The sequence below is a fragment of the Trichosurus vulpecula genome, chromosome 7, assembly GCF_011100635.1.
Source record: "Trichosurus vulpecula isolate mTriVul1 chromosome 7, mTriVul1.pri, whole genome shotgun sequence".
NCBI lineage: Eukaryota > Metazoa > Chordata > Mammalia > Diprotodontia > Phalangeridae > Trichosurus > Trichosurus vulpecula.
In genome coordinates, this window is record NC_050579.1 from 36,010,464 (window position 1) to 36,023,028 (window position 12,565).

The 12,565-nt window shown below is 48.1% G+C and overlaps 1 protein-coding gene across 2 annotated transcripts in view; it reads right to left on the reverse strand.

The window, feature by feature from the left end:
• SUPT6H (SPT6 homolog, histone chaperone and transcription elongation factor) overlaps window positions 1-12,565 on the reverse strand; it is a 32,768-nt gene that overhangs the window by 14,006 nt on the left and 6,197 nt on the right. The window contains exons 2-19 of one of the 2 annotated variants that reach the window (XM_036766297.1): window positions 8,319-8,461; window positions 7,526-7,684; window positions 7,361-7,434; window positions 6,761-6,953; window positions 6,224-6,308; window positions 5,501-5,774; window positions 5,038-5,139; window positions 4,491-4,607; window positions 4,129-4,218; window positions 3,805-3,947; window positions 3,524-3,675; window positions 3,339-3,434; window positions 3,041-3,170; window positions 2,644-2,794; window positions 2,216-2,370; window positions 1,799-1,994; window positions 1,198-1,337; window positions 983-1,100 (exon numbers count right to left, since the gene is read on the reverse strand). In XM_036766297.1, the coding sequence (XP_036622192.1) occupies window positions 983-1,100; window positions 1,198-1,337; window positions 1,799-1,994; window positions 2,216-2,370; window positions 2,644-2,794; window positions 3,041-3,170; window positions 3,339-3,434; window positions 3,524-3,675; window positions 3,805-3,947; window positions 4,129-4,218; window positions 4,491-4,607; window positions 5,038-5,139; window positions 5,501-5,774; window positions 6,224-6,308; window positions 6,761-6,953; window positions 7,361-7,434; window positions 7,526-7,684; window positions 8,319-8,427 (2,484 nt within the window). In that variant the 5' untranslated portion in view covers window positions 8,428-8,461. The remainder of the gene's footprint in view (window positions 1-982; window positions 1,101-1,197; window positions 1,338-1,798; window positions 1,995-2,215; window positions 2,371-2,643; window positions 2,795-3,040; window positions 3,171-3,338; window positions 3,435-3,523; window positions 3,676-3,804; window positions 3,948-4,128; window positions 4,219-4,490; window positions 4,608-5,037; window positions 5,140-5,500; window positions 5,775-6,223; window positions 6,309-6,760; window positions 6,954-7,360; window positions 7,435-7,525; window positions 7,685-8,318; window positions 8,462-12,565) is intronic. The other variant, XM_036766298.1, reaches the window with a different exon arrangement.

The window sequence follows — 12,565 nt, forward strand, 5'->3', positions numbered from 1 at the left end:
TGCCACCTATCAAACTGTTCCTCCCCTTTCCAACTACATGTGTGAGGCTGGATTTTCTTCTTTTGCTTCAACCACAAGAACATAGAGCAAAAGACTGAATGCAGAAGCAGACAGGAAAATGCAGCTGCCTCCTGTTAAGCCACACATTAGAGATTTGCAAAAATATGCCACAAAACAATGCTACTCAACTCACTACATACTGTTTTTACATTTTTTCATAAAAATGTTATTTACAATAACATGTGATGGGCTTATTGTTATTTTTAAATGAATTTATAGACATTTTAAAAATATACCAGTTTTAATTTCTAATATGGTAAATATCTGTATCTACATATCTGTAAATACATAAAGAAAAGTTCTCTGGGATCCCCCAAAACTTTGAAGTGTAAAGGGGTACCAGGACCATTGCCCCAGCCTCTCAGCATCCCCATTTGGTCTGTTCAGTGTCAAAATGACAATTATCTCTTGACTGTGGACAATACCCATGTCACATCATACAGCACCCCACCGGCTCATGCTGAACTCTGGTGGGCTACAGCCCAGGGCTCTCCAAGGGAATTTCTTGGCAAGGTAGGATTCCCTCCCTCAGTCAGTATTCATACAGGACTCTGGCATTTATCTGCTCAATTTAATCTTGTTCGTTTCAAACTGCTTAGAGTTTAATTGTGACTGTCTTCCAACACATTACTTGAGTAGCTTGTAGAACCTGAGTGTTTGTTTTTTAAAGAGGGAATTAACATTTTTTTTTTAGGAATAAAGATAAGCCAGCTTCTGTGGAGCTTCACAGTTTACAGTCACTTCCCTCACAGCCCCCTGTGTGGTGTACAGCACCACCAACACCACTCCCATTTCAGGGCCCAGGACTGTTAAAGCAGGATGTGCCCCAAGTCCTACAGCTTGGGAAGAGCCAGAGGTCCAGAGAACAGTAAGAGGAATAAGGACAGTCCTGCAGGTAACCTTTCCCAGGATCATCACTTACCTTTTTTTCCCGTTCCTCTTCCCTCCATGCAGTCCTCCGTTTGGTAAAGTGAGGCAGCCGTAGGAAATCTGTTACTTCTCCCTCTCCATTGACCAAGGCGCAGAACACAGGGTGGTCTCTGGCAGAGAGAGGGGAGCCTCATGACCCACTGTGGAGCAGGAGGGGATGCCTCAAAAGCAAAGGATGGAGCTAGGAAGGCAGGCAGGGGCAGGTACCTGGCAGAGGAGAAGGCAATCCCCAGGACTCGGATGCCTTTCCCTTGGTTCTCATCCATAAAGTCATCATCCTCTTCTACCTGCTGGTCAGGTCGGTAGGGGGCCACTTTTAGCCAATTGTACAGTTTCCGGCTACAAGCCTGGTGGGGGGAAAGGAAGCACCATGGTAGACTAAGGACAGACCTGTGTGTGGCACTGAACCGGGTGCTGCAGACTGACAAAGCCTCTCAATCTAAGATGAGGAACCCTGCTGAAAGCATAAGGGCCTGCAGACACAGAAAGCCATACAAATGCAGAACAATCAACAGTCAGCCTAGGGAACGCTGAGGCAGACCAGCAAGGGCAGAGAGTTGGGGCAGGTCCAGGGCCTTGTGCCAGTTACCTTCCCAGGCCTTGCTCTCCAAGGATTCGAGTCAGAAGGGACCTCAGAGACCATCTGGTTCAACCACTTTCTTTTATAGATGAGGAAAGTGATTAGCTCAGAGTCATCCAGCTTCTCCTTTGCCCCACAGCAAACTCCCAAGATGTGGGAGCACCAACCATGTGCCCTGCTCTTCTGGCAGAACAGACTGTAAAAGCACAGATGGTGGGCTGCCCTCACCTTAATGACGAACTCCTTGGCTTCGGCCAGCAGTTTGTTCTTGAGCTCTTTGGCCATCTGCACGTAGAGGAACTGCTGCAGGGCCCGCTCGATGGCCATAGTCCGCTGCCGGTTCCACTCCTGCACTTGGTGGCTAAACTCATCTCGGTAGTAGAACTGCTTGATCTCCTCAAAGTAGGTCTGGTCACTACCATAGCTGGAGGATGAAAGGATGGGGCTTCAGTGGGAAAAGTGAATTCCTGAGAATGCTCCAGTAGAGAACGGGCCAAGGTGGCCCTGGCTCACTCCCCCAAGAACCGCACCCTCCCTCTAAAGAAGGGGATCCTCCTCATCCTTTGGCTAAGTCTTTGCCCTCACGTGTCCCATCACCACTTGGCATCCCGACTCTGCCAAGTACACACCAGGGGCAGGCCTCACCCCTCTACTCCTTTCATGTCGATGCTGATATCAATGGTGAGCAGTCCCTCCTCTTCAGCCAGGCAGGTCTTGAGGAACTGGTCATCTCGAAGCTCCTTCACAGGCTTATTCTTCAGATATTTGAAAGAGTAGGCATAATGGGCCTCATCCACATCCTACACAGAACAGAGAGTACTGTCATACCTTTGAGGGTTTATTGGAGGCCCAGGAGAAATGTCCTTTCCATTTTTCCAGACCACAGCCTGAGACCTCCAATCACAACTATGCCAGGTGGCTTAGCTAAAACTGAAGTAAAGAGAGACTCTCTCGTGTAATACAAGCCCATGCTGGTGGTTTCTTGACTGTGGCCCTGGGGGCCAAAATTGTTCAGGCAGTACACCTGTGATGCTGGGGATCACAGCAGCATTCAGGACTCTTGGCCTGCTCACCTTCTTCCCCTTCTTGGTCGGAGTGATGTTAACTTTAGCCCTCTCCTGGAAGGTCTGTCGAAGCACCTGCCGGACAAGGGGCTCCCGGGCAATCTGCAGAGCCACCATGTAGCGAGCACCCTCTAGCACTGCCTCTGGGGTGGGGAACTGGCTGTGGGAAGAGGGTTACAAGGAGAGACCCAGTTAGTAGTACCTGATACATGCCTGGCTGACCTCATAAATCTTAGCCTTGCCCATCACTTGATTTACAGGAGAGGAAATTGAGGGTTTGGAGAGGATGAGGTCCTGAAGCCCCATCTGGAATCCAGATCCCAGATTCCAAATTCAGTGAAGTTTTCACTGTCCCACTAGTGTTCTCCACTCCTGCAAGACACAGTCCCTTCTCTTCTGCGCCCACCTGCACACGTAGTCTTTTGCCAGCTCCAAGGGCTCAGCAGGGAACTGCTCTGTCTCATGCCGCTGATAGCTGTCCCGGAGGTTCTCCCCAAACTGTTCTGGGGTGAGCCCAAACTTCTTGGCCAAGCCATCTATAAGAAAAGGGGGAGGACTAAGTGGGTAAGATATCACCTAGATAAGAAAATCTATTTTGCTTCTTCAGAATCTGGTGGTGAGGTCCCTGAGGCAGAAAACCTCGAAGAAAGCAAAGACAGCCTGCTCCCAGCACAGCAGCACAAGGAGGAAGAGATGGCTCTAACCTAGGCCGGCACTTTGACAGATGGTGTACATGTCTCGGCGGGAGGCCTGCTTGAGTTCTGGGCCCTTCTGTTCGTCCTCTACTTCTTCCCCTTCGCCTGTTAAGAGGAGACATTTAGGGCATCAGCGCTCTATTTACTGCATTTCTGTCTTTGAGGGGGAGGACCCTCCCCGGCCTGGGCCTCACCTTCCTCCTCATCTCCATCCTCCCGGGTCCGCTTTAACTTCTTCCGGCTGGCCTTGGCAGCATTCTGCATCTTCGGGATGTCACGCCCGTAGTATAGTAAGAAGTGGTTGTAGACATCCTTCAGCTCATCCATCGACTGAACATCTTTCAATCTAGAAAGTGTAAGAGCCAGAGAGTCAGCCCAAGGGCAGCGCCTGGGGTGTGGCTGGGGAGGAGTGCCAATCTTACCAGCTCTTCAAGGATACAGGGGATCATCTGGGGATGGGAGCTGCAGACTTTACCTCTCCATATCTGTGGTGTCCAGTGCCCGGATGCCGTCGGCCAGAGGCTTGTCTGGGTCAGCAGATATCTGCTCATACTGATAGGCCTGCATCTTCTCAAAAAGCCGAGTCAGGTTCTCTTTTCGGATCTTTAACTGCGTCCACTAAATGAGAAGAGGACAAGAGTCAGCACCCTAACTTCTGTGGGGTTGGGTGAGCTCAGCCCTGGCTTAACATCCTTTAGAGCCTTGCTGCTCACTGGGGTGTGTCAACAGGGAAGCAGGGCCTTTCTCAGGCAAGACGGCTCATCCTGTGTCTGCTCTTGGGGGAGATGCGGACAGATACCTTTTCATCCCACTGCCACACCCTCCACAGGTCATTGATGTGCAGCTCAGGTTCTACGTACTCCTTTCTGTAGAAGGCGATGAAAGGTACCTATGGGAGCAAAAAGACAGTACAGGCCATCATCCCTGGGGCAGTTCTTGGGAGTGAGCTTGGATCTACCACACTGATGCTACCTTTGAATATTCTCTCCCCTGGGTAAAGGACAAGACACAGCCAGATGGGTTTTGCTACTTACTACTAGCATCTTAAAATGAGACTGATCTTCTTACCTGCCTCCGAGGCATGGGAAGCCAGGCCCTCCCTCCCCTTCTAATGGAGCTGCCAGTCAGTGGGCCACAGGGTAGGAGAAGCCATGATAGTACCTCAAAATGCTGATTGCGGATGAAGCCCAGGGCCTCTTTGATCTTCTGGATAGTGCTAGGGCCTTTACGACTGAAGCTGCTGACCGGCTGCCCACGGTCCAGGTAATCAGAGCTTTCCTGGCATGGGGAAAAACAGAAAACCAATGAATGAGGGTCTGATTCTGGAGACAATCTGAGCTCACTTTTCTGGAGGGAGGGGCCAGCCCACTGAATTTATTTCAGCAAAGTAGAATATACATAACAAGTGCTTAATGGAGACTTTCAGATGATGATACACACTTGTCCCCTATTCCTTCACTCTAAAGATTTCAACAAAATATCTCCCAATCTCTCAATTCCCTCCCTGCCAGTTATTTCTCTCTGTGTCTTTCTCTGTTGCGTGCATACAACATGCGCGCGCACACGCGCACACACACACACACACACACACACACACACACCCTGCACCCCTCCATCTGACCCTGAAGTAGTTGGTTTATGCCAAAGTCCAAGGGGGAAGAGCTACCAAACTTAGTCAGCCTTCCAGCTAGGATAGGGATGCTGGTACCTGGAGTGAAATGGTTGGCGTGGCAAAGGCATTTCTATAAATCCAGTCAGCTTCCTCTTCCAGCTCATCATCTTCAGCAGCCTTGACAGGGATGGAACGCAACTGGGAAAAGGAGATTAGCAATGCTGCAAATGTGTTTACAGAACAGAGTAGGCCCTTAATAAATGCTCACTGATGAACTGACTGCTATTCATGTCCTCCAAAGTGCAGCACTGCCTTTGGGCAAGGACATTTATTACACCATGCTAACTAAGAGGGGCCACCCACTGCTAAGAATTGGATCATCTCCCTCCATCCTGCTATGCCACCTTTGGGAGATAGGGTCACCTATCCATTCAGAATTAGGTTCTCTGTTTTCATCTTGTCCTTTCCAATGGATATTCCCAATGACACCCAAGCTGGGTGAAGCTGGGAGCAAGACGGAACCCCCCTTGTAGGATGGCCCAGGCTGAGCAGTGCTCACCTGGAACCTCTCTGGCAGATCAGTGGCACGGATCTCATTATCCTGGTCTGTGAGGTGGCTGCTCTCCAGCTCGCTGGGTTCATACATCTCAAAAATGCTTCGCCGGCTAACTCTCTTTTTGGTGGTCTTTTTGGGTCGCACACGGATCTCGCCTTCAGCTTCATCATCCTCATACTCGTACTCCTCCTCTAGCTCCTCGTCATATTCATTGTACTTCTCAAACTCATCATAATCAAAGTCTACCCCAAAGATTTCCTGGGCCTCCTGCAGGGCCCTGTGAGCAAGAGAAGAAAGCTGTGGTGAAAGGGAAAAAGTTATACTCCCTCATGTTCCTTTATTATGGTCCAAGGGTACTAGGAAGCCTAGGAGGGGAAGGACAAATAAATGATCCATGTCCACACATGAGGTGTAGCTGTGGACAAAAATGAACCTAGCAAAGGATGGCAGATACGCCAAAGCCACCTGCCAAGACCAAGACTTTATTTGGACACAAGAGAATTCACAGCATGCTCATAGTGGTCAGCGTTCGCTAAAGCCTTACAGGATTTCTCCTTCCGTTAGAGGAAAGACTACTTAAGGCAGGGAGGCAGCAGAGTAACAACAGTCATTCTGGCCTTTGGTGGTAGCCAACAATCCCACCTTGCAAGAACACTGCCTAGCTGCCCATGTTCAAGGACTGATCACTTTCTCATCACCTTTTCCAAACTCTATGGTATCACTTACGCATCTGTGTAGCCTGGAAGTTTTTTCCTCCATTTGGGCTTCTTAAGAGGCTGTCCATCATCATCCACTATGAAGTCATCAATATCTGAGCATGGAAGAGAAGTGTAAGCCCTGTCCCTCTCAATCTCCTAAGAAAACCATTTCACACACAAAAGCTGTCTGTCTTATTCGGAGACTTTTTAGGATCAACTGAAAATGGAGCAAGTCCTCACGAACTTCAATAGAAGATTTGGCAACATCCTAAAAAAAACCTTAGAATCTCTTTGCCATCTCCTGCCATCAGTGGCACAATTCTGGGAGGAAGCCAAAGGTGCTTATCTCATGGACACTGCAGATTTTCCTTAGGAGATTCTTTCGGGTAACTCCAGCAGCAGGGAGTTTTGTGACAAGCACTGCGATGAATGGCCTCATTTTGAATAATATCTAGCTAGAATCCTAGCAGTCTGTCAGCCACTTCATTATTGCTGACAAGAAAAACGAGATTGACCTGAAACCATCCCTTCAAAGGAACCAGATTCCTCAACTCATGCCACCTACCTGATTCTTCATCCTCTTCCTCCTCCTCCTCTGGCGCAGCCATGGGTGCCTCCACAGCCTCCTGTCCCTCTTCTCCTTCACCATCTTGAAAGATTTCCTCGGCAATGGCCTCTTTCTCATGCTCCTCCTTTCCATATTCTTCCTCCTCATCATCCTCATCATCTGACATCTTCCGTACACGCCTGAACTTTTGCTGAGGGTGGAAGGACCTCCATCGTCAGGGTGTGTGGGGTCTGGTATAAGGACTCTGCCCTTTCTCCCTCCCTCCGTTCAGGGAGGAACGCTCATTGTGCATCTCTCTTTTGCCCTTTCTGCCCTGGAGTCATGATTCATGGCACCAAGTCTCAGCAGAGTCCTCAGCCTGGGTTTCTGAGAACTTTTTGCCAGCTTGGGGCCAGCCCATCTCAACGATCTACGTGGCTCTTTTCATTGCTCATAGCTTCACTGTGCCCCTGAGCCCAGTCCCTGCATTCAGTGTGTGCTAAGTGCATTTTCCTTCTCTCTAAAAGGAATAATTAATAGAGTTGGACAGGGAGAATACTAATCATACTTTTGCTCCTCCTCTGCCAATTCTAGGAAAATGCATGGTTTCCTACTCACTCGTTTGACTTTGACTCCCAAGTTTTCTTCGATAAGGTCAAAGTCATCATCTTCCAGGCGATCATCAAAAGCTGCTGAGAGAGAATGGCAGTGTTCCTGTCCAGGTCGGGCACCCCCTTTTATGGCCCATGGCCTCCAAGCCTCTGCTTTCCTCCCTCTACTTACTGCGCTTCCGCTTTTTGTGTCCCACATCATCCTCCGAGTCCCCTGAATCACTGGCCTCATCTTCTTCTTCTTCCTCTTCATCATCATCATCGTTGATGAAGCCTTTCAGGTTCCCCTGTTCATCCTGGTCATCCAGGTTCTCCTCCTCCTCTTCTTCATCTGTAACAGATGTGTTTGTTACTCACCACAAAGAAAATAAATGTGTCTGTTACTCAATGGCTTGTCTGCAAGAGTGGGGATTTTGGAGGAAGAAAATAATCCGCGTGAAACAATGCTACTCTTTTTGTTTCCTTGCAGAAAAGGGACAAAAACATTCTTGTTTCCTAATAAACAGGATTTGGAAAGGGCCTTCTCATCATTGAGTCTGCTCTTCTCGTCCTAAGTGGGAGCAGCACCACCCTAGGGCTCAAGGGAAAAGAAGGTGCCGACCTCTTTAGGCAACGGCCCTCATGGCACAGGTGCCCCATTTAAATCATCTTCTTTTCACAAGTTTTCACATCTTTACGACATAAGACAACTTGTTTTGAACCCAAAGCATATGTCCCACAATTTTCCCCTTTCTCTGATAAAACCCACTTTCCCCTGACTTCCTCCAAAGCCTGCCTATGGTTCTAACCTAGTCAGGTTTACAGGATTACATTCTACCTGGCTCTATCAAAGGCCCAATCATCCACATGAGAACTAGTAGTGGATAAACAGAAACCCTGCTGGGTCTTTCACAAAAAGAGAACAGCCTCTAAATCTTGTCTGCAATGATCTCTGCCTCAGGCACCTGGCGCTGAGACTCACTCACCATCTTCTTCTTCTTCCACAAACTTCTTGGTGACCCGAGGCACCACCTCTCCCTCATCATTGTACTCTTCCTCGGATTCCTCTGCTTCACTCTCCACAAAATCCGACATGGCTGCAGCTGCTCACAGAATGCTTCAAGGAGATCTAATGAAGAGATGCAGGTTAAGAACTAGGGATTTTTACCTTCCTGAAGGGTTCTTAAACTTCTAGCAGGATGAACACAGAATCCAAGACTCTAGAGTCTTGGAAGCTATTTTCAACCTTATTAGTCTCTACCAAGATAAACTCTTCCCTGGGTGTAAATGAATTGCCAGGAGTTCCCATTTCTCCCTCTTTCCTCTTTTTGGATTTCTATCTCTACTCCCTTTGTTGCTCAGATAACTTTCACCACTATCATGCCAAATGCCCTCTAATTCCTTTAAGAATATGCCTCAGAATAGTTAGGGTTATGGTATAAGGACCTCAGCTCCCTTCTCTGTAAAATGAGAGGGTTCAATTAGATCTCTCGATGGTTCCTTCAGGTTCAATCACTGTAAAATGAGATGACCTGTGTGTTGTAATCTTAGCTCTCAGTCCTCCCCACAGGAGCCTTCTCCTCCAACAAGAACAAGTTGTGTTAGTGTCCCCTGAGCATTTCATGCACGTGTTCCCCAAATACCTTCTGACCTATCCAAGGCCTACCTTCCACTGAAGTCTCCCCTTACCACCATACACCACAATGATCTCTCTTCTGAAGCCCTGAAACACTCGCTGCCTCTTTCACTTCTGCAGAAACAGTGCTCCAAGGCCTCCTATCCATGGTGTGTTTCCTATACTAGGCCACTAGAGGAGGTACAGAGAAACATCATATAGCTCGTGCTCCTCAGAAGCTGAAATGTTACAGAGGAGATAAGACACTAACACAGAAGCAGTAACAACTAAAATATGCTAAGCGCGTAAAACAGGCATAAAGTATTGAGAGTTCAGATACAGGAAAGATTACTGTACATCTGAGAGGACAGATGAGATCATGGGGGTGAAACTATCAGGCAAGTTGGGGCAGAATGCATAGAAAAGGATGTGTATGAACTGGACTTAAAAGGACAGACAAGGTTTTCTTACAAGTAGGATTTTAACAGGCAAGGATGGGAGGCCATTCTAAGCACAGGGCAGTATGTGAATATGTGAAGGCGAGAGGGAGGAAGGTACAGGAAGTGTTCGCTGTAGCTAGTGTCAAGGACAAACGGGAAGTCCTACTTGGTTGCAGTTAGAGGAAGGTTTCTGAATGCCAAGCTAGGATTCTGGGCTTTATTTGGCAGGGAATGGGGAGCTGTAGAAGATTCTGAAGCATCAGAACTGCAGACAAATTGGGCACAAGGACAATTAATCAGGCAGTAGTTGGAGGGATTCAAAGGGGGTGGGGGTTTGGGAGGGAGGCGGACTCATCTCCTCTATTACTGCCTAGCCTAACTCATGGCTGTCTTGTCTCCCCAACCAGACCAAGCACAGTGGGGACAGCTTCTGATACTCCTTTGTATTCCTCAGCAATCGTACAGGGCTATTGACATAGTAGGTGCTCAACAAATTCTTTCATTATAAACAAACAAATCCAGTTTTATTTTATCATCATCAAGAAATTCTGGGGCACCAAAGTAATATCCACTAGTTAACCAACTAGTCAACTTTGATCTGTACCCATACCAGGTGGTGAAGGTAGGGGGCTTAACACAGACAGACACACACGCACACCAAAGCCTGGCCCTGTGGACCTAGTTTCTTGTGGAGGGAGCCCTCAAACTCAAGTTCAATGTCAGTCTCAATCTCAGAGTTAATGTCTGAAGTGCTAACAACTGTCAACCTACAGAGAAGAACCATTCTAAGACTGTTATGTGCTTTCTAACCAACATAAACATTAGAAATCTTAGCTCCTCATCTGCAAGACTGATTACATGTAAAAAAATCTATATTTTTGATATCATTATGTGATATCATCATGTAACACTACAACTTCAAAGAATCAAAATTGCAGCTGATGGAAACACACAGAAGATGGCAGCTTGGCTGTGTGCAGCATACTACCAATAATGAGTTGCACACATACACACACAAAAATGGCCAAAAAAAAAAAAGAGTTATCATCAATGTAACATATGTTCAGAAAAGGAAGTAGCCTAATCCCAAGATAAGAGCAAGGGTTAACAGACAGGTCAAATACTACACTGCGACCCAAGGAGACTGGAAAGATTTTGACAGTGGCCTCCAGCACACTAGTGGGCAGTACACAGAGTGCTGGGCCTGGAGTCAGGAAGACTCCTCTTCCCGAGTTCACATGTAGCCTCAGACTCTTAGTAGCTGTGTGACTCTGGGCAAGTCATTTAACCCTGTCTGCCTCAGTTTCTTCATCTAAAAGAAGCTGGAGAAGGAAATGGCAAACCACTCCCCATCTCTGCCAAGAAAACTCCAATTGGGATCACAAAAGGTCGCACATGACTGAACAATTCCAGCATACCGAGTAACTCTTCTGTGGAGGCTCAGGAATGGCCTGCACTAAACCCTGTTGGAGGGAGCAGGCAAACTGACTAGATCAGGGATCCACCAAAAATCTGGAAGTTTCAGAGAGCCTGGGGGGAAGTTCAGACTGGCACAGTACCCCAACTGAGTCCTGAAGGGCTAAGTAGGAAAAATCCATATAAAGAAAGTATGCACATTTAGTGGGACGGAGTAAAGAGGAAAAGACTCAGCCCAATACCTAGTGACTCTTTTAGCCAGAGCTCAAAGGCTGCCGGCAAGCTGGTTTTTTTTTCTTGATAGGACTTGCTCCGGGGCCTCCCATGTCATTTCTGTCTAACTGAAGCACCTGTTTTCCACTGCTCCTAAAGCCCAGGTCACCTGGCTGTGGTGTTGCCAACACTGGGTGCTGGGCAACTTCTTCCAACCACATTTGGGGTTCCTAATTATAACTTCCTCCCTGCTCCCCCTCAGCACAGAATCGCACCATTAAAAATAGTTTTGGATATGACAGCCCCCACACACAGCCTGCTCCCCCTGGGCCCATCAATCCCACAGAGCCTAACTCTGAACACTCAGTATTTCACAGTTTTCAGTCACCGGCAGACCAGATATGGACACGTGGTGGTTGTAGTCTGGTACACAACGACCTTCCCAAGCAAGTATATACTCTGCCCAGAGGTAGCATGGCAGAGTAGAGAGAATGATGCACGGGAGTCAGGAAGACTTGGGTTTGAATCCAGCTTTCAAAACTTACTAGCCATGTTATCCTGGATAAGTCACTACTTCCTTTAACTATAATTTTCTCTTCAGTAAAATAGGCAGAAAAAAACTCCTCCTGCACTTCCATCAAACTCTGTGATGAGGATCAAATGAGACCTTATATTAATGTGTAAAGAGCTATTAGCCCTTGTTCTTCTCCAGATGAGCAATGAAGTCCATCTTCCTGAATCTCAGCTGCCCTGCCAAGGGGAGGGAGGGAAGGAGGGAGGAGACTCCCAGTTTTGTACTAGCCAAGGCCATCCCCCACCAGGAACAACAGTGATGTCCGCAGCCCCACAGGAGGGACTGGAGGAAGGTTCCAATGTGGGGCTTTTGTCCAAACACCATTCTTCCTCAAATGGAGCCTAGCGGATGAAGGGGTATTACACAGAGCTCCTGTGCTGGTGGAATTTTCCTCTTGGTCAGGGTATGTGAGTGAAATGTGCAACAGAGACAGTCAGAGGGTGTCTGGGAGGCAGCAGCTGAACAAGAGGCTGCTGCTGAAAAGGACCTGATGGTGGTTACCATGGCATCCCTGGGAAGGGAGCTCAGATCAGGGCGCCACAGGGGAGGCTCCCAGCTGCTTCTTCCCCCAACCTGAGGAGCTGAGAAGGCAACTAAAGGGAAGGAGGGAGGAAGAGTCCGAAGGTGAAACAAGTGGAAGAGGTCAATTCAGACCCATCTGTCTGCTTTCCATTGTCCCTGCTTCCCCCCCCCGCCCCAAATCCGCCACCTACGCCACCAGAGGACCTCCATGTTCTCTGTCTCAAAAACTAGGACCTGCCGGAGCAGGTCAAAGTCCTGTTGGAAAACACTGGCAAGGGAACAGTACACCTGGTGGGGGCTGTGTAATAGCAACAACTCTTTATAATTCAAACTAACTGGGTCGGGGTGGGAGACTCCAGACCCCAAATTTTATTTGCAAAACCAGCTTCAATCTCGTTGCCCAGACACATCTTCCCCTGGTTAGTAGTCATTAAAGTAATACTACAGGCTGAG